Here is a 21410-nt window from a genome sequence, read left to right on the forward strand (position 1 = left end):
AATCACCAACCTCATCTTTATACCTGTTCAGACAACATCCTCCAGGGGGCAGTAAATCACCAACTTCGTCTTTATACCTATTCAGACAACACCCCCCAGGGGGCAGTAAATCACCAACCTTGTCTTTATACCTGTTCAGACAACACCCCCCAGGGGGCAGTAAATCACCAACCTTGTCTTTATACCTGTTCCGACAACATCCTCCAGGGGGCAGTATGCACCATTTCAGTTTGTTTACCAACTCATAGAAGTAGTTGAAGAAGAAATGGAACTACTTTAAAATAGAGAAAGCCCATCAATATGTCCCCCTGCATCGTTTACACTATATCAACAGTGTGATGACCTAATGTGTCGAATTTTGGAGATCATTACAGTCAAAATTACGTTATTTTCATCCCCGCTATGCAAACCAAGCTGATTTCCACTACAATGTCACTGTTTAAATGAGCTTTGTTTAGCTAAGAAGATTAAAACATTACTTCAAACTACAGTACTTTTGGGTACTTTGCAATATGTAACTTTTTGGGAGACCCGACTGAATTCACATAGAAATGTGAGTTATAGATCTGTCATTCTCATTGAAAGCAAGTCTAACAAGTGGTAGATCTGTTCTAGGTGGGCTATTTCTATGCTTCCCGTTTCTTTAAGTTTCTGTTTTGCGTCTTTTACTTTTGTACACCAGCTTCAAACAGCTGTTAATACATTTACGGTTATTGAAAATATATTTTACAGCCGTTTAGATTGTACAATGATTCTCTACACTATGAATTGCTTGTTTTGTCACATAAACAAAAATTATTAGAAATTTTAGCAACCAGGAAATGACAGAGCAATTTCTGCATATTGCACCTTTAACATTTCAACAACATGAAATCCACGTCTTAAAACGTTGCTACATTTCGGGAAATAGGAAAGAAGACGTGTAATCTGCTTAACACGTTAAAGTTACTTACCTTACAGATCAGAAAGTCAGCTAATTTACACTCCATTCATCTGCAAATCCATTTGATATACACTGGCTAGTCAAGGCTGTCATGTTTTTTTTTTTCAGCATCTGACTTGCCTAGTAAAATAAAGGTTAAATAAAAAATAAACATACATCCCTCATCTACAATTCTGTGTTATGATTTTTTTTTTATGTGTATCTCCAATAGCTCGTTAGTACACCCTTGTGGTTGAATATATATGTACCTATTGTAGTTTCTTGGATACAACAATGAATAATGTGGAACAAACAAATACCAAGAAGGTATATGTTACAAATTTACAACACTGAGCTCCTTGTGAAACAGCTGTGAAAACCAACCTGGCAATATTTAAGATTTCTGTGTTACAGGTGTGTCATTCATTTATATTTTTTGTATACTCACATGGCAATCAGACTGAAATACTGCATTCTGGTGTGTAGAATAGAGAGGAGAGGAGGATGCTGTGTGGGTGGGAGGTTCTGCCTGTCATTTGTTATCAACAGGCAGCCAGTCTCGGGGACTTGAAGAGGGAGACGGCGAAGTCCAGGCACTGCTGCGCTCTTTCTTCTGAGTGTTTGCAGTGCTAGTGTTTTTTAGTTCATCTGTTTATCTCACATATTATGTATGTGCCCAGTATGATAAAGCAAGAAAACTTTCTTATCAGATAATGACAACAACAGTAGCTGTAGCCAATGTAATGAAAAGTTGGAGGGTGGTTGGTAATGGAGGACATCAGGTGGATCCATGTCTGGGTGTTGGGCAGAACCCCCTAGGTCCTGGAGAACAGGAGTTAAAGGGTAGGAGACAGAGACGTAAACAAGCGAACACACAGGTTACAGGTAGATCAGGTATGTAAAAAAAAATATATATATATAATTCAATAATGTTAATGGCGGACAGAAGAGAAAGGATATGATGTCAGAGGGGTTGATGAGGGAGGTGGAAATGGAAGGAGGCCTCCAGAGATGGGGATGGGATGAGTGGGCAGATTGTTGGGCAATCAGACGTCAATAGATGCAAAATATCATCTCTGGAGGAGGGAGAGGAGCAAAAGAGGTAGAGGATGAGGAGAGTGGGATTCATTAAGAATTGGTTCTTAACTGACTTGCCATGTTAAATAAAGGTTAAATGAAAATACACACAGCCCCTGAGCCATTCTATTACAGTGGTTGGATTTCCAAATCCAAAACAATGAGAAGGTCTCAACCTCTGACATAGTTAGTTAGCTAGCCAAACGTCGATAAAAGCCATGCATTTAGTTAGATTCCGCGACAACACTTCAGTACGCTAGCGTTGCGAGCATGATCGCGATGCTAAGGTTAGCACAGCCAGAGATAACTAGCTAGCTACCTAATTATGATAGGACGACCTATTTTACCCTGATGGATCATCAAATTCATAACATTTGTTAACTTTGTGTTTTCATCAGCCAAAAACACCCTTAAATCTGTCTAAACAACATATGTCGTTTTCCACTCGTCAGTGACTCAGTCGCACTAGATTACTTGGAAGTAGTCTGGTGGACTTGACGCGCTGGTGGCAGGAGAAAATAGCATGCTTCTCCATTTTCCAACAAATGTTTCTAATCCCCCTGATGGGTCAACGGTTACTAGTCTTGGATCTTGTTTCCACAGGTTTGCCGCAGAATCAAATTGAATCTTGAGAGATTTGTCTGCCAGAAAAGAAAGAAGAAAAAAAAAACTCTGGTGAACTGTTTGCCACTAGTGCAACAGATTTAACAACTAGTAACAACATTTGCAAACTTCTGGGAATATTTTCTGGCACACTATTTAGTTTACAGAATAATTTGTCACAAACCTGCAGGAAGTTTGCCGCAACAAATTCATTTTTGTAAGGGCTAACAACGTCAAATCTAAAAATCAATCTAAAAACAGATTCAATTATTTCTTCCTATTTAACAACCTTTTCTTATATAAAGACAAATATAGGGTAAAGAAAGAGTGTTGTCTTTTCAGTCTTTTCAGTCAGTATGAATCAGTAGGTAGTCACCGTCCTTGGAGAGCGATTCTGAGGTAGTACATTTGCGCAGACCAAGCGAGATGTTATGAGGTGAACTAGAACTGGCCGCATCCTCCGTCCTCCGAGACCACTACAAAGTCAAATAGAGCCAAGCAACCAACAAAGCAATGGGTACTTAGGTTTATTATGTAATCCGGGCAGAATTTTACGAGTTCTAGCAACATTCCTAGCAACGAAAGTTAGAGTTCATTGAATCTCATTATAATGCAAGGGGAGATAGTTTTTTTTTTTTGGCAGGTGGACACTATGTCGTCGTCCTATTGTGAACCACTCTGAGACTCGCAGTGCCAGGAGTATTCAACTCTTACCCTATGAGGTCTGGAGCGTGTTGGCTTTCTGTTTTACCTGGTAATTAATTCCACACACCTGGTGTCACTGGTCTAATTAGAGTGGAACACTGGAAAAAGGAAGTGGAACTGGCTTCGAGGTCCAGAGTTGAGTTTGAGTGTTCTATGATATGAAAATAACTATACAAATAAAAATATATTATTATACTAAAAAATATATATTATATATTATTACTTCCAATATGTTCAAGGGAAATGCAGGAATATGAGCTCAAAGGAGCAAGTTAGTATTTAAAACTGTTTTTTTTTGTTTGTTGTCGTAACAAAATCTCTGTTGTGTCTTTTCAGAATCTCTGGAGTTGATCGCCACAGCTGCAGAGCACTCCAACACAGCCATCAGAAAGATGGTGAGTCCTTTAACAGCTGCAGAGCACTCCAACACAGCCATCAGAAAGATGGTGAGTCCTTTAACAGCTGCAGAGCACTCCAACACAGTCATCAGAAAGATGGTGAGTCCTTTAACAGCTGCAGAGCACTGAAACACAGCCATCAGAAAGATGGTGAGTCCTTTAACAGCTGCAGAGCACTCCAACACATCCATCAGAAAGATGGTGAGTCCTTTAACAGCTGCAGAGCACTCCAACACAGCCAACAGAAAGATGGTGAGTCCTTTAACAGCTGCAGAGCACTCCAACACAGCCATCAGAAAGATGGTGAGTCCTTTAACAGCTGCAGAGCACTCCAACACAGCCATCAGAAAGATTGTGAGTCCTTTAACAGCTGCAGAGCACTCCAACACAGCCATCAGAAAGATGGTGAGTCCTTTAACAGCTGCAGAGCACTCCAACACAGCCATCAGAAAGATGGTGAGTCCTTTAACAGCTGCAGAGCACTCCAACACAGCCATCAGAAAGATGGTGAGTCCTTTAACAGCTGCAGAGCACTCCAACACAGCCAACAGAAAGATGGTGAGTCCTTTAACAGCTGCAGAGCACTCCAACACAGCCATCAGAAAGATGGTGAGTCCTTTAATTAACAGCTGCAGAGCACTCCAACACAGCCATCAGAAAGATTGTGAGTCCTTTAACAGCTGCAGAGCACTCCAACACAGCCATCAGAAAGATGGTGAGTCCTTTAACAGCTGCAGAGCACTCCAACACAGCCATCAGAAAGATGGTGAGTCCTTTAACAGCTGTAGAGCACTGAAACACAGCCATCAGAAACATGGTGAGTCCTTTAACAGCTGCAGAGCACTCCAACACAGCCATCAGAAAGATGGTGAGTCCTTTAACAGCTGCAGAGCACTCCAACACAGCCATCAGAAAGATGGTGAGTCCTTTAACAGCTGCAAAGCACTGAAACACAGCCATCAGAAAGATGGTGAGTCCTTTAACAGCTGCAGAGCACTCCAACACAGCCATCAGAAAGATGGTGAGTCCTTTAACAGCTGCAGAGCACTGAAACACAGCCATCAGAAAGATGGTGAGTCCTTTAACAGCTGCAGAGCACTGAAACACAGCCATCAGAAAGATGGTGAGTCCTTTAACAGCTGATGAGCACTCCAACAAAGCCATCAGAAAGATGGTGAGTCCTTTAACAGCTGATGAGCTCTCCAACCAAGCCATCAGAAAGATGGTGAGTCCTTTAACAGGTCACACTGCAGAACCCACCCTCACTAGTGATCTGTAGGTTGATTCATAATCAATGGCGATTTTAACATGTAAATCTTGGTGGGGCAAACTCAACAACAACAAAAAAATCTGTGCATGCCAGCAAAGGCACTACACAACACAACACAAAAGTAAACAATACATTAATTGCACTGTAACGGTGACAAACGGTGCCCACAAACTGCTAGGGCCTACATAAAGCTGTCCCAACAGCAGAGTTCCAACAGCAGAGTCCCAACACCTTACCACTGCTACACCTGGTTATCAGCAGAGTCCCAACACCTTACCACTGTTACACCTGTCTATCAGCACAACACCTTACCACTGTTACACCTGGTTATCAGCAGAGTCCCAACACCTTACCACTGCTACACCTGTCTATCAGCAGAGTCCCAACACCTTACCACTGATACACCTGTCTATCAGCAGAGTCCCAACACCTTACCACTGTTACACCTGGTTATCAGCAGAGTCCCAACACCTTACCACTGATACACCTGACTATCAGCAGAGTCCCAACACCTTACCACTGCTACACCTGATTATCAGCGGTGCCTTGTCTGGCAGCGAAACAGTTCATTCAGCCTCATTTACTACCTTTTAAAAAAAACATAGCTGATATGGCTGACTTGCTTAAAAAAAATTGCTTTTTACTGACAATTGAGATTGACAAACTAGGTTGAATCATGACGTCAGTGATCTTCAAGTTGGAGCTCGAGAAAGAGGCCCGAGTTCCTGACTTGGAATTCCGAGTTGGATGACCTTATGACCTTTCAAAACGGATTTCCCCAGTCGGAGAACGTTTTTTTTTTCAAGAGTTCCCAGTTGTCTTGAACTCACTGAAGTCTGAGATTTCCCAGTTCAGAGTTCCCAGTTGTCTTGAACTCACTGAAGTCTGAGATTTCCCAGTTCAGAGTTTCCAGTTGTTTTGAACGCTGCAGAAGTCGTGCTGGATTGACAGCATGGCCAATGTTGAGTGTTTATCCTTTTAAGCTTGGAAAAGAGACCCTTAAACCCAAATTTGAACCACACACCCACTCCACTGAATAGCAGGCTAGTGATTGCTTTGCAACGCTTGCAGTTAGCCACTGATTCCTTCCAAACCACTCGTTGTTGAATAAGGCGATTTTCAACTTGTTGTGTAATATTTCTGTCCAATGGCCGATGAGCACCGATACATTTTGTCTATAATTTCTCTTAAACATTTCTCTTCATATGACAAGGATTAAAAAAGATTTGCCAGTAGATTGTCAACTTGATTCATGATGATGACTGCTAGCTTGCTAGCTAAGATTTGTATTTTTTTTTACAATGTTTGTAAACTGAATGTGACACGTATTAATGCCAAAATAACATGAAAAAAAAAATATATATATATATATATATATATGATTTTTTATTTTTTAGCTTAACAGGCGAGGCTCAAAACATGAATGACGGGTCGCCACTGTCACGGATTTCTTCGTCGCCAGACGATATAGCGAAATCATCGTTGGAGAAAGTGGACCAATACGCAGCGGTTGCGTGTTCAACATCATAATTTATTAAATGAATGAGAACACGTGAAAACAAGAAAACAAGAACAACGAATGATAGTTTCGCAGGCTATACCTAGCAGTGCAAAAAACAACTACCCACGAAACACAAAGACAAACACACCCTACTATATAGGACTCCCAATCAAAGGCAACTCAACACACCTGCCTTCAATTGGGAGTCCAACCCCAATTAACTATACATAGAAAAACAACCCTAGAACCTAGACCAAGCACTAACACACCCCACTACACCACACACAAAAACCCCATAATACAAAACAAATATACCTCCTGACCAAATATTATACAACTAATACCTAAATATTGGTCAGGACGTGACAGCCACTGCTCATAACCCACAGTCTCCGCTGTTATATCTGGGTGGCGGGCGGGTTGAATAAAGAGAGAACAATACGTTAAAAATCCATAGATGTATAATTATTGTGTAATTGATATCTAAACGATATGTTACATTGAGGTTTTTCTTTCATTATGTTTATATAGCGTTAATGCGTAGCATAAGTGTCACAGGCCGGCTCATAGCCTGTGGCAAAAATGAGGGGACACGAACAACAGGGATAGGCCAATCAAAAAGGTTCTTTATTATAAACCAAAAACTATTAACTTTAAACAAAGAAAAAGGAATGAGGTGTGGAAATGTCATAATGTAGGGTGTATGTAAAGTGCAGGGATGCATGAATCTGTGTGTGTGTGTGTGTGTGTGTGTGTGTGTGTGTGTGTAACGTAGGTCTTAACGTGACCAAGAAGCTGCGTGTGACGTGCTCATAATGACTTTATTTTAACTCTACAACAACAAAATAACTAAACGACAGTAAACAGTCCCGTCAGGTGCAACATACACAAAACAGGAAACAACCACCCACAAAACACAGGAGAAAAAAAACACCCCCTCTACTAAATAGGACCTTCAATTAGAGGCAATGAGGAACAGCTGCCTCCAATTGAAGGTCAACCCAATAAACTTAAACATAGGAATAGACATACTAGAACCAACATAGAAATATACTAACATAGAACATAACCCAAAAACCCCGAAACACATAAAACAAACACCCCCTGCCACGCCCTGACCAAACTACAATAACAAATAACCCCCTTTACTGGTCAGGACGTGACAGTGTGAATATGACTGAGGGGAAACTACCTAAAACTACAATGGAACAAACAAAACAGGATCATACCTGGAGGAGCAGAGAGAGAGAGAGCAAGCCAAGGAGGTTAGAGGAGCAGTTTGTTAAATACCCTGAGCCCAGGTGGCTCCAATCACACCAGCTCCAATCACTAACGACCCTCCTCTGCCTGCAGGAGGAACCGCCACTGCACTGCAGAGGAGGGGCCGTGACATAAGCCTATAAGCTTTAGGGCTTAACTGTAACGCTCCAAATACACGCCAATCGCTAAATGCTTTAAGAAACTTGAGCAGAAATAGTTTACATCGATCCACTGAGGCAAAAAGAACAATGTAAGAGCTTAATTGGATAAGAGAACAACTGGAGAGTTGAAAACAAATAGAAGAGAGGACCAGAACAGTAGTCTGATGTTATAGAAGAGAGGACCAGAACAGTAGTCTAATGTTCTAGAAGAGAGGGCCAGAAAAGTAGTCTGTTATAGAAGAGAGGACCAGAACAGTAGTCTGATGTTATAGAAGAGAGGACCAGAACAGTAGTCTGTTATAGAAGAGAGGACCAGAACAGTAGTCTAATGGTATAGAAGAGAGGACCAGAACAGTAGTCTAATGGTATAGATGAGAGGACCAGAACAGTAGTCTAATGTTATAGAAGAGAGGACCAAAACAGTAGTCTAATGTTATAGAAGAGAGGACCAGAACAGTAGTCTAATGGTATAGATGAGAGGACCAGAACAGTAGTCTAATGGTATTGAAGAGAGGACCAGAACAGTAGTCTGATGGTATAGAAGAGAGGACCAGAACAGTAGTCTAATGTTATAGAAGAGAGGACCAGAACAGTAGTCTAATGTTATAGAAGAGAGGACCAGAACAGTAGTCTAATGTTATAGAAGAGAGGACCAGAACAGTAGTCTGTTATAGAAGAGAGGACCAGAACAGTAGTCTAATGTTATAGAAGAGAGGACCAGAACAGTAGTCTGTTATAGAAGAGAGGACCAGAACAGTGGTCTAATGTTATAGAAGAGAGGACCAGAACAGTAGTCTGTTATAGAAGAGAGGACCAGAACAGTAGTCTAATGTTATAGAAGAGAGGACCAGAACAGTAGTCTGTTATAGAAGAGAGGACCAGAACAGTGGTCTAATGTTATAGAAGAGAGGACCAGAACAGTAGTCTGTTATAGAAGAGAGGACCAGAACAGTAGTCTGATGTTATAGAAGGGAGGACCAGAACAGTAGTCTATTATAGAACAGAGGACCAGAGCAGTAGTCTGTTATAGAAGAGGACCAGAACAGTAGTCTGATGTTATAGAAGAGAGGACCAGAGCAGTAGTCTAATGTTATAGAAGAGAGGACCAGAACAGTAGTCTAATGTTATAGAAGAGAGGACCAGAACAGTAGTCGGGTATAGAAGAGAGGACCAGAACAGTAGTCTGATGTTATAGAAGAGAGGACCAGAACAGTAGTCTGATGTTATAGAAGAGAGGACCAGAACAGTAGTCTGGTATAGAAGAGAGGACCAGAACAGTAGTCTGTTATAGAAGAGAGGACCAGAACAGTAGTCGGTTACAGAAGAGAGGACCAGAACAGTAGTCTGATGTTATAGAAGAGAGGACCAGAACAGTAGTCTGATGTTATAGAAGAGACGACCAGAACAGTAGTCTGATGTTATAGAAGAGAGGACCAGAACAGTAGTCTGGTATAGAAGAGAGGACCAGAACAGTAGTCTGTTATAGAAGAGAGGACCAGAACAGTAGTCTGATGTTATAGAAGAGAGGACCAGAACAGTAGTCTGATGTTATAGAAGAGAGTACCAGAACAGTAGTCTGTTATAGAAGAGAGGACCAGAACAGTAGTCTGATGTTATAGAAGAGAGGACCAGAAGAGTAGTCTGATGTTATAGAAGAGAGGACCAGAACAGTAGTCGGATGTTATAGATGAGAAGACCAGAACAGTAGTCTGATGTTATAGAAGAGAGGACCAGAACAGTGGTCTAATGTTATAGAAGAGAGGACCAGAACAGTAGTCTGATGTTATAGAAGAGAGGACCAGAACAGTAGTCTAATGTTATAGAAGAGAGGACCAGAACAGTAGTCTGTTATAGAAGAGAGGACCAGAACAGTAGTCTGATGTTATAGAAGAGAGGACCAGAACAGTAGTCTGTTATGGAAGAGAGGACCAGAACAGTGTTCTATTGTTATAGAAGAGAGGACCAGAACAGTAGTTTTATGTTATAGAAGAGAGGACCAGAACAGTAGTCTGATGTTATAGAAGAGAGGACCAGAACAGTAGTCTGATGTTATAGAAGAGAGGACCAGAACAGTAGTCTGTTATAGAAGAGAGGACTAAGCAGTAGTCTGTTATAGAAGAGAGGACCAGAACAGTAGTCTGTTATAGAAGAGAGGACCAGAACAGTAGTCTAATGTTATAGAAGAGAGGACCAGAACAGTAGTCTGATGTTATAGAAGAGAGGACCAGAGCAGTAGTCTGATGTTATAGAAGAGAGGACCAGAGCAATAGTCTGTTATAGAAGAGAGGACCAGAGCAGTAGTCTAATGTTATAGAAGAGAGGACCAGAGCAGTAGTCTGATGTTATAGAAGAGAGGACCAGAACAGTAGTCTAATGGTATAGAAGAGAGGACCAGAACAGTAGTCTGTTATAGAAGAGAGGACCAGAACAGTGGTCTAATGTTATAGAAGAGAGGACCAGAACAGTAGTCTTATGTTATAGAAGAGAGGACCAGAACAGTAGTCTAATGTTATAGAAGAGAGGACCAGAACAGTAGTCTAATGTTATAGAAGAGAGGACCAGAACAGTAGTCTGTTATAGAAGAGAGGACCAGAACAGTAGTCAGATGTTATAGAAGAGAGGACCAGAGCAGTAGTCTGATGTTATAGAAGAGAGGACCAGAGCAGTAGTCTGTTATAGAAGAGAGGACCAGAGCAGTAGTCTAATGTTATAGAAGAGAGGACCAGAGCAGTAGTCTAATGTTATAGAAGAGAGGACCAGAACAGTAGTCTGATGGTATAGAAGAGAGGACCAGAACAGTAGTCTGTTATGGAAGAGAGGACCAGAGGAGTAGTCTAATGTTATAGAAGAGAGGACCAGAACAGTACATTTACATTACATTTAAGTCATTTAGCAGATGCTCTTATCCAGAGCGACTTACAAAATGGTGCATTCACCTTATGATATCCAGTGGAACAACCACTTTACAATAGTGCATCTAAATCTTTTAAGGGGGGGGGGGGGGGGGGTTAGAAGGATTACTTTATCCTATCCTAGGTATTCCTTAAAGAGGTGGGGTTTCAGGTGTCTCCGGAAGGTGGTGATTGACTCCGCTGTCCTGGCGTCGTGAGGGAGCTTGTTCCACCATTGGGGTGCCAGAGCAGCGAACAGTTTTGACTGGGCTGAGCGGGAACTGTGCTTCCTCAGAGGTAGGGGGGCCAGCAGGCCAGTGGTGGATGAACGCAGTGCCCTTGTTTGGGTGTAGGGCCTGATCAGAGCCTGAAGGTATGGAGGTGCCGTTCCCTTCACAGCTCCGTAGGTCTTGTAGCGGATGCGAGCTTCAACTGGAAGCCAGTGGAGAGAGCGGAGGAGCGGGGTGACGTGAGAGAACTTGGGAAGGTTGAACACCAGACGAGCTGCGGCGTTCTGGATGAGTTGTAGGGGTTTAATGGCACAGGCAGGGAGCCCAGCCAACAGCGAGTTGCAGTAATCCAGACGGGAGATGACAAGTGCCTGGATTAGGACCTGCGCCGCTTCCTGTGTGAGGCAGGGTCGTACTCTGCGAATGTTGTAGAGCATGAACCTACAGGATCGGGTCACCGCCTTGATGTTAGTGGAGAACGACAGGGTGTTGTCCAGGATCACGCCAAGGTTCTTAGCACTCTGGGAGGAGGACACAAGGGAGTTGTCAACCGTGATGGCGAGATCATGGAACGGGCAGTCCTTCCCCGGGAGGAAGAGCAGCTCCGTCTTGCCGAGGTTCAGCTTGAGCTGGTGATCCGTCATCCACACTGATATGTCTGACAGACATGCAGAGATGCGATTCGCCGCCTGGTTATCAGAAGGGGGAAAGGAGAAGATTAATTGTGTGTCGTCTGCATAGCAATGATAGGAGAGACCATGTGAGGATATGACAGAGCCAAGTGACTTGGTGTATAGCGAGAATAGGAGAGGGCCTAGAACAGAGCCCTGGCGGACACCAGTGGTGAGAGCGCATGGTGCGGAGACAGATTCTCGCCACGCCACCTGGTAGGAGCGACCTGTCAGGTAGGACGCAATCCAAGCGTGGGCCACGCCGGAGATGCCCAACTCGGAGAGGGTGGAGAGGAGGATCTGATGGTTCACAGTATCAAAGGCAGCAGATAGGTCTAGAAGGATGAGAGCAGAGGAGAGAGAGTTAGCTTTAGCAGTGCGGAGAGCCTCCGTGACACAGAGAAGAGCAGTCTCAGTTGAATGCCCAGTCTTGAAACCTGACTGATTAGGATCAAGAAGGTCATTCTGAGAGAGATAGCAGGAGAGCTGGCCAAGGACGGCACGTTCAAGAGTTTTGGAGAGAAAAGAAAGAAGGGATACTGGTCTGTAGTTGTTGACATCGGAGGGATCGAGTGTAGGTTTTTTCAGAAGGGGTGCAACTCTCGCTCTCTTGAAGACGGAAGGGACGTAGCCAGCGGTCAAGGATGAGTTGATGAGCGAGGTGAGGAAGGGGAGAAGGTCTCCGGAAATGGTCTGGAGAAGAGAGGAGGGGATAGGGTCAAGTGTGCAGGTTGTTGGGCGGCCGGCCGTCACAAGACGCGAGATTTCATCTGGAGAGAGAGGGGAGAAAGAGGTCAAAGCACAGGGTAGGGCAGTGTGAGCAGGACCAGCGGTGTCGTTTGACTTAGCAAACGAGGATCGGATATCGTCAACCTTCTTTTCAAAATGGTTGACGAAGTCATCCGCAGAGAGGGAGGAGGGGGGGGGGGAGGAGGATTCAGGAGGGAGGAGAAGGTAGCAAAGAGCTTCCTAGGGTTAGAGGCAGATGCTTGGAATTTAGAGTGGTAGAAAGTGGCTTTAGCAGCAGAGACAGAAGAGGAGAATGTAGAGAGGAGTGAGTGAAAGGATGCCAGGTCCGCAGGGAGGCGAGTTTTCCTCCATTTCCGCTCGGCTGCCCGGAGCCTTGTTCTGTGAGCTCGTAGTGAGTCGTCGAGCCACGGAGCAGGAGGGGAGGACCGAGCCGGCCTGGAGGATAGGGGACAGAGAAAATCAAAGGATGCAGAAAGGGAGGAGAGGAGGGTTGAGGAGGCAGAATCAGGAGATAGGTTGGAGAAGGTTTGAGCAGAGGGAAGAGATGATAGGATGGAAGAGGAGAGAGTAGCGGGAGAGAGAGAGCGAAGGTTGGGACGGCGCAATACCATCCGAGTAGGGGCAGAGTGAGAAGTGTTGGATGAGAGCAAGAGGGAAAAGGATACAAGGTAGTGGTCGGAGATTTGGAGGGGAGTTGCAATGATATTAGTGGAAGAACAGCATCTAGTAAAGATGAGGTCAAGCGTATTGCCTGCCTTGTGAGTAGGGGGGGAAGGTGAGAGGGTGAGGTCAAAAGAGGAGAGGAGTGGAAAGAAGGAGGCAGAGAGGAATGAGTCAAAGGTAGACGTGGGGAGGTTAAAGTCACCCAGAACTGTGAGAGGTGAGCCATCCTCAGGAAAGGAACTTATCAAGGCGTCAAGCTCATTGATGAACTCTCCAAGGGAACCTGGAGGGCGATAAATGATAAGGATGTTAAGCTTGAAAGGGCTGGTAACTGTGACAGCATGGAATTCAAATGAGGAGATAGACAGATGGGTCAGGGGAGAAAGAGAGAATGTCCACTTGGGAGAGATGAGGATTCCAGCGCCACCACCCCGCTGGCTCGATGCTCTAGGGGTATGCGAGAACACGTGGGCAGACGAAGAGAGAGCAGTAGGAGTAGCAGTGTTATCTGTGGTAATCCATGTTTCCGTCAGCGCCAGGAAGTCTAGGGACTGGAGGGTAGCATAGGCTGAGATGAACTCAGCCTTGTTGGCTGCAGACCGGCAGTTCCAGAGGCTGCCGGAGACCTGGAACTCCACGTGGGTCGTGCGCGCTGGGACCACCAGGTTAGAGTGGCAGCGGCCACGCGGTGTGAAGCGTTTGTATGGCCTGTGCAGAGAGGAGAGAACAGGGATAGACAGACACATAGTTGACAAGCTACAGAAGTGTTGTTTCTTGTATTATTGTCTCCTGTGTCTTTAGAGAACTGTTTCACTTTGATATCCTTTTTCTTCTGTCCTGATTTTCTCTTTCTTTTCTTCTGTTAACTAGATATTCTTTGTTGTTCTTCGTTAGCTAGCTAGCTTCTTCCCAGTAGTCTGATGTTATAGAAGGGAGGACCAGAACAGTTGTCTGTTATAGAAGAGAGGACCAGAACAGTAGTCTGATGTTATAGAAGAGAGGACCAGAACAGTAGTATGTTAGAGAAGAGAGGACCAGAACAGTAGTCTGATGTTATAGAAGAGAGGACCAGAACAGTAGTCTGTTATAGAAGAGAGGACCAGAGGAGTAGTCTAATGTAATAGAAGAGAGGACCAGAACAGTAGTCTGATGTTATAGAGGAGAGGACCAGAACAGTCATCTGTTATAGAAGAGAGGACCAGAACAGTAGTCTGATGTTATAGAAGAGAGGACCAGAACAGTAGTCTGTTATAGAAGAGGACCAGAACAGTAGTCTGATGTTATAGAAGAGAGGACCAGAACAGTAGTCTGATGTTATAGAAGAGAGGACCAGACCAGTAGTCTGGTATAGAAGAGAGGACCAGAACAGTAGTCTGTTATAGAAGAGAGGACCAGAACAGTAGTCTAATGGTATAGAAGAGAGGACCAGAACAGTAGTCTAATGTTATAGAAGAGAGGACCAGAACAGTAGTCTAATGGTATAGAAGAGAGGACCAGAACAGTCGTCTAATGTTATTGAAGAGAGGACCAGAACAGTAGTGTAATGGTATAGAAGAGAGGACCAGAACAGCAGTCTGTTATAGAAGAGGACCAGAACAGTAGTCTGATGTTATAGAAGAGAGGACCAGAACAGTAGTCTAATGTTATAGAAGAGAGGACCAGAACAGTAGTCTAATGGTATAGAAGAGAGGACCAGAGCAGTAGTCTGTTATAGAAGAGGACCAGAACAGTAGTCTGATGTTATAGAAGAGAGGACCAGAACAGTAGTCTGATGTTATAGAAGAGAGGACCAGACCAGTAGTCTGGTATAGAAGAGAGGACCAGAACAGTAGTCTAATGTTATAGAAGAGAGGACCAGAACAGTAGTCTAATGGTATAGAAGAGAGGACCAGAACAGTAGTCTAATTATATAGAAGAGAGGACCAGAACAGTAGTCTAATGGTATAGAAGAGAGGACCAGAACAGTAGTCTAATGTTATAGAAGAGAGGACCAGAACAGTAGTCTAATGTTATAGAAGAGAGGACCAGAACAGTAGTCTAATGGTATAGAAGAGAGGACCAGAACAGTAGTCTAATGTTATAGAAGAGAGGGCCAGAACAGTAGTCTAATGGTATAGAAGAGAGGACCAGAACAGCAGTCTGTTATAGAAGAGGATCAGAACAGTAGTCTAATGGTATAGAAGAGAGGACCAGAACAGCAGTCTGTTATAGAAGAGAGGACCAGAACAGTATTCTGTTATAGAAGAGGATCTGAACAGTAGTCTAATGTTATAGAAGAGAGGACCAGAACAATAGTCTAATGGTATTGAAGAGAGGACCAGAACAGTAGTCTAATGGTATAGAAGAGAGGACCAGAACAGTAGTCTAATGGTATAGAAGAGAGGACCAGAACAGTAGTCTAATGGTATAGAAGAGAGGACCAGAACAGCAGTCTGTTATAGAAGAGAGGACCAGAACAGTATTCTGTTATAGAAGAGGATCTGAACAGTAGTCTAATGGTATAGAAGAGAGGACCAGAACAGCAGTCTGTTATAGAAGAGAGGACCAGAACAGTATTCTGTTATAGAAGAGGATCTGAACAGTAGTCTAATGTTATAGAAGAGAGGACCCGAACAATAGTCTAATGGTATTGAAGAGAGGACCAGAACAGTAGTCTAATGGTATAGAAGAGAGGACCAGAACAGTAGTCTAATGGTATAGAAGAGAGGACCAGAACAGTAGTCTAATGGTATAGAAGAGAGGACCAGAACAGCAGTCTGTTATAGAAGAGAGGACCAGAACAGTATTCTGTTATAGAAGAGGATCTGAACAGTAGTCTAATGGTATAGAAGAGAGGACCAGAACAGCAGTCTGTTATAGAAGAGAGGACCAGAACAGTATTCTGTTATAGAAGAGGATCTGAACAGTAGTCTAATGTTATAGAAGAGAGGACCAGAACAATAGTCTAATGGTATTGAAGAGAGGACCAGAACAGTAGTCTAATGGTATAGAAGAGAGGACCAGAACAGTAGTCTAATGGTATAGAAGAGAGGACCAGAACAGTAGTCTAATGGTATAGAAGAGAGGACCAGAACAGTAGTCTGATGGTATAGAAGAGAGGACCAGAACAGTAGTCTAATGGTATAGAAGAGAGGACCAGAACAGTAGTCTAATGGTATAGAAGAGAGGACCAGAACAGTAGTCTAATGTTATAGAAGAGAGGACCAGAACAGTAGTCTAATGTTATAGAAGAGAGGACAAGAACAGTAGTCTAATGTTATAGAAGAGAGGACCAGAACAGTAGTCTGATGGTATAGAAGAGAGGAACAGAGCAGTAGTCTGTTATAGAAGAGAGGACCAGAACAGTAGTCTGTTATAGAAGAGGATCTGAACAGTAGTCTAATGTTATAGAAGAGAGGACCAGAACAGTAGTCTAATGGTATAGAACAGAGGACCAGAACAGTAGTCTAATGTTATAGAAGAGAGGACCAGAACAGTAGTCTAATGGTATAGAAGAGAGGACCAGAACAGTAGTCTAATGTTATAGAAGAGAGGACCAGAACAGTAGTCTAATGGTATAGAAGAGAGGACCAGAACAGTAGTCTAATGTTATAGAAGAGAGGACCAGAACAGTAGTCTAATGGTATAGAAGAGAGGACCAGAACAGCAGTCTGTTATAGAAGAGGATCAGAACAGTAGTCTAATGGTATAGAAGAGAGGACCAGAACAGCAGTCTGTTATAGAAGAGAGGACCAGAACTGTAGTCTGTTATAGAAGAGGATCTGAACAGTAGTCTAATGTTATAGAAGAGAGGACCAGAACAGTAGTCTAATGGTATTGAAGAGAGGACCAGAACAGTAGTGTAATGGTATTGAAGAGAGGACCAGAACAGTAGTCTAATGTTATAGAAGAGAGGACTAGAACAGTAGTCTAATGTTATAGAAGAGAGGACCAGAACAGTAGTCTAATGGTATAGAAGAGAGGACCAGAACAGCAGTCTAATGTTATAGAAGAGAGGACTAGAACAGTAGTCTAATGGTATAGAAGAGAGGACCAGAACAGTAGTCTAATGGTATAGAAGAGAGGACCAGAACAGTAGTCTGTTATAGAAGAGAGGACCAGAACAGTAGTCTGATGTTATAGAAGAGAGGACCAGAGCAGTAGTTTGACAGGGACTTCAAAATGTCATGTTAAGAGAGCTGTACTGTTCAGATGGTTTAAATGTAAGTAACCTAACTGAAATCTGGACAATGACTGTAGGTTTATAACCTGTCACATAGTCTAATATAATATCAACTGTAGGTTTATAACCTGTCTCATAGTCTAATATAATATTGACTGTAGGTTTATAACCTGTCATATAGTCTAATATAATATTAACTGTAGTTCTATAACCTCTCATATAGTCTAATATAATATTAACTGTAGGTTTATAACCTGTCACATAGTCTAATATAATATTAACTGTAGGTTTATAACCTCTCACATAATATTATATTAGACTAACTGTAGGTTTATAACCTCTCATATAGTCTAATATTATATTAACTGTAGGTTTATAACCTCTCACATAGTCTAATATAATATTAATTGTAGGTTTATAACTTCTCATATAATATAATATTAACTGTAGGTTTATAACCTCTCACATAGTCTAATATAATATTAACTGTAGGTTTATAACCTGTCACATAGTCTAATATAGTATTAACTGTAGGTTTATAACCTCTCATATAGTCTAATATAATATTAACTGTAGGTTTATAACCTCTCACATAGTCTGATATAATATTAACTGTAGGTTTATAACCTGTCACATAGTCTAATATAATATTAACTGTAGGTTTATAACCTCTCATATAGTCTAATATAATATTAACTGTAGGTTTATAACCTCTCATATAGTCTAATATTAACTGTAGGTTTATAACCTGTCACATAGTCTAATATAAAATTAACTGTAGGTTTATAACCTGTCACATAGTCTAATATAATATTAACTGTAGGTTTATAACCTCTCATATAGTCTAATATAATATTAACTGTCGGTTTATAACCTGTCACATAGTCTAATATGAAATTAATTCTGGTCTATAACCTGTCACATAGTCTAATATAATATTAACTGTAGGTTTATAACCTCTCACATAGTCTAATATAGTATTAACTTTAGGTTTATAACCTCTCACATAGTCTAATATAATATTAACTGTAGGTTTATAACCTCTCACATAGTCTAATATAATATTATCTGTAGGTTTATAACCTGTCACATAGTCTAATATAATATTAACTGTAGGTTTATAACCTCTCATATAGTCTAATATAATATTAACTGTAGGTTTATAACCTGTCACATAGTCTAATATAAAATTAATTCTGGTCTATAACCTGTCACATAGTCTAATATAATATTAACTGTAGGTTTATAACCTCTCACATAGTCTAATATAATATTAACTGTAGGTTTATAACCTCTCACATAGTCTAATATAATATTAACTGTAGGTTTATAACCTCTCACATAGTCTAATATAATATTAATTCTGGTCTATAACCTCTCATATAGTCTAATATAATATTAACTGTAGTTCTATAACCTCTCACATAGTCTAATATAATATTAACTGTAGGTTTATAACCTCTCATATAGCCTAATATAATATTAACTCTAGGTTTATAACCTCTCACATAGTCTAATATAAAATTAATTCTGGTCTATAACCTCTCATATTGTCTAATATAATATGAACTGTAAGTGTATAACCTGTCACATAGTCTAATATAATATTAACTGTAGGTTTATAACCTCTCACATAGTATAATATAATATTAACTGTAGGTTTATAACCTCTCATATAGTCTAATATAATATTAACTGTAGGTTTATAACCTCTCACATAGTCTAATATAAAATGAATTGTAGGTTTATAACCTCTCATATAGTCTAATATAATATTAACTGTCAGTCCATTACCTTTCATATAGTCTAATATAATATTAACTGTAGCTCTATAACCTCTCATATAGTCTAATATAATATTAACTGTAGGTTTATAACCTCTCATATAGTCTAATATAATATTAACTGTAGGTTTATAACCTCTCACATAGTCTAATATAATATTAACTGTAGGTTTATAACCTCTCATATTGTCTAATATAATATTAACTGTAGGTTTATAACCTGTCACATAGTCTAATATAATATTAACTGTAGCTCTATAACCTCTCACATAGTCTTAAAACTGATCAAATTGATGTACTTTTCTTTCTCCCCGGTCCCTAAGCATTTTTTATGCGTGAGAGATGCAGAGATGAAAAGAGGAAAGAGAAGACAAACTTTACAGACATCATTCATTCTATCCATTTATGACATCATTCATTCTATCCATTTATGACATCATCCATTCTATCCATTTATGACATCATTCATTTTATCCATTTATGACATCATCCATTCTATCCATTTATGACATCATTCATTCTATCCATTTATGACATCATTCATTTGATCCATTCATGACATCATCCATTCTATCCATTTATGACATCATCCATTCTATCCGTTTATGACATCATCCATTCTACCCGTTTATGACATCATTCATTCTATCCGTTTATGACATCATTCATTCTATCCGTTTATGACATCATCCATTCTATCCGTTTATGACATCATTCATTCTATCCATTTATGACATCATCCATTCTATCCATTTATGACATCATCCATTCTATCCATTTATGACATCATTCTGGTGAGCAGGGATTTATTTAGTCTTCAATGGTTTGTTTATTCTTATAAGGCAACATATAATGACAGAAGAGAAGCTTCATGGATCTAATTATAGACAAGTTGACTCACAAATAGCCTATCAAAATGTTGGAAATTATAGGCAAAAGAAATCGTTCTGCTGTCTCTCACTGTAGCCTACAGCATATTTTCTATATTTAAGGGGTTAGGGTTGGATGCAGGTGGGTTATTCACTTTGTCTCATATACGTAGTTGGGGCGGTTGCAGACGAGTTATTAGCAATTGCTGGTGGGTGCTGGGGAACAAACAGCTGACCGGCGTAGCACTGACCCACACACACACACACACACACACACACACACACACACACACACACACACACACACACACACACACACACACACACACACACACACACACACACACACACACACACCACATATACATATATACACACACATACATATATACACAAACAGCAAATCAAGTCTGTAATTTCAAAGTGGAAATTACAAACTTTCGAGAAAAAAAATTACATTCAAATACACTACAAGTTTGCATTTCCTGCTGAGCAGGAAAATTCTCAGCAAAATAAAGAAAATAGAGTGATCAAATTATGATCCTACATCTGTAAATGTGCGAACGTGCATTGTGCAAAGGTTTTTGTTCCCTTGCCAGCACCTTAACATCCTGTGTGTGTATCATACAGGAGCGTATGCGTAAACTGCTGAAGGTGTATGAGTTGCTGGGAGGAGAGGAGGACATCGTTAACCCTACTAACGAACTCATCAAGGAGGGACACATCCTCAAGCTGTCGGCCAAGAACGGCACCTCACAGGACAGATACCTCATCCTGGTGAGTGACTCATTGTGACAGTGGGAGTGTGAAAAATGGCATAACTGTTGATACGTTGGGTTGAACACTGTTCACTGCTTGAAATCATGTTGTGAATCCAAAATGTAAAAATACAACTAGGGCTACATCTCTCGCTCTCTCTTTCCCTCTCTCTCTCTACTTTTTCACCCACCTCTCTCTTGCTCCCTCAAACTCTTCACCTCTCTCTCTCTCGCTCTCTCCCTCCCTCTCCCTCTCTCTCGCTCTTTCTTACTCTCCCTTTCCCCCTCGCTTTCTCTCTCTCTCTCTCTCTCTCTCTCTCTCTCTCTCCCTCTCTCTATTTCTCTCTCTCCCTCTCTCTCTCTCTCTCTCTCCCCCTCTCTCTCTCTCTCTCTCTCTCTCTCTCTCTCTCTCTATCTCTCTCTCTCTCCCCCCTCTTTCCCTCTCTCTCTGCAGTTCAATGATAGGTTATTGTACTGCGTCCCTAAACTGAGGTTGATTGGTCAGAAGTTTGGTGTGAGAGCCAGGATTGATGTGGATGGGATGGAGTTGAAGGAGAGCAGCAGTATTAACGTTCCCAGAACCTTCCTGGTGTCAGGAAAACAACGATCACTAGAGCTACAGACCAGGTGAGGGCAGCGGATTCTCTTTTTGTGTAGTTAACATTATTATTTTTTTTTATATATATATATAATCTCTGCTTTTAGCAACGGACACATTTTACAATGAATTGAAAT

The 21410-nt window shown here is 41.4% G+C and overlaps 1 protein-coding gene across 2 annotated transcripts in view; it reads left to right on the forward strand.

The window, feature by feature from the left end:
• The window catches only part of LOC106566349 (FYVE, RhoGEF and PH domain-containing protein 1), a 174703-nt gene that overhangs the window by 131075 nt on the left and 22218 nt on the right, over positions 1 to 21410 (forward strand). For both annotated transcript variants that reach the window (XM_045692846.2, XM_045692847.2), the window contains exons 8-10: positions 3644 to 3702; positions 20548 to 20694; positions 21130 to 21302. In XM_045692846.2, coding sequence (XP_045548802.1) covers positions 3644 to 3702; positions 20548 to 20694; positions 21130 to 21302 — 379 coding nt within the window. The remainder of the gene's footprint in view (positions 1 to 3643; positions 3703 to 20547; positions 20695 to 21129; positions 21303 to 21410) is intronic.

Source organism: Salmo salar, chromosome 13, assembly GCF_965601325.2.
Source record: "Salmo salar chromosome 13, fSalSal1, whole genome shotgun sequence".
Lineage (NCBI taxonomy): Eukaryota > Metazoa > Chordata > Actinopteri > Salmoniformes > Salmonidae > Salmo > Salmo salar.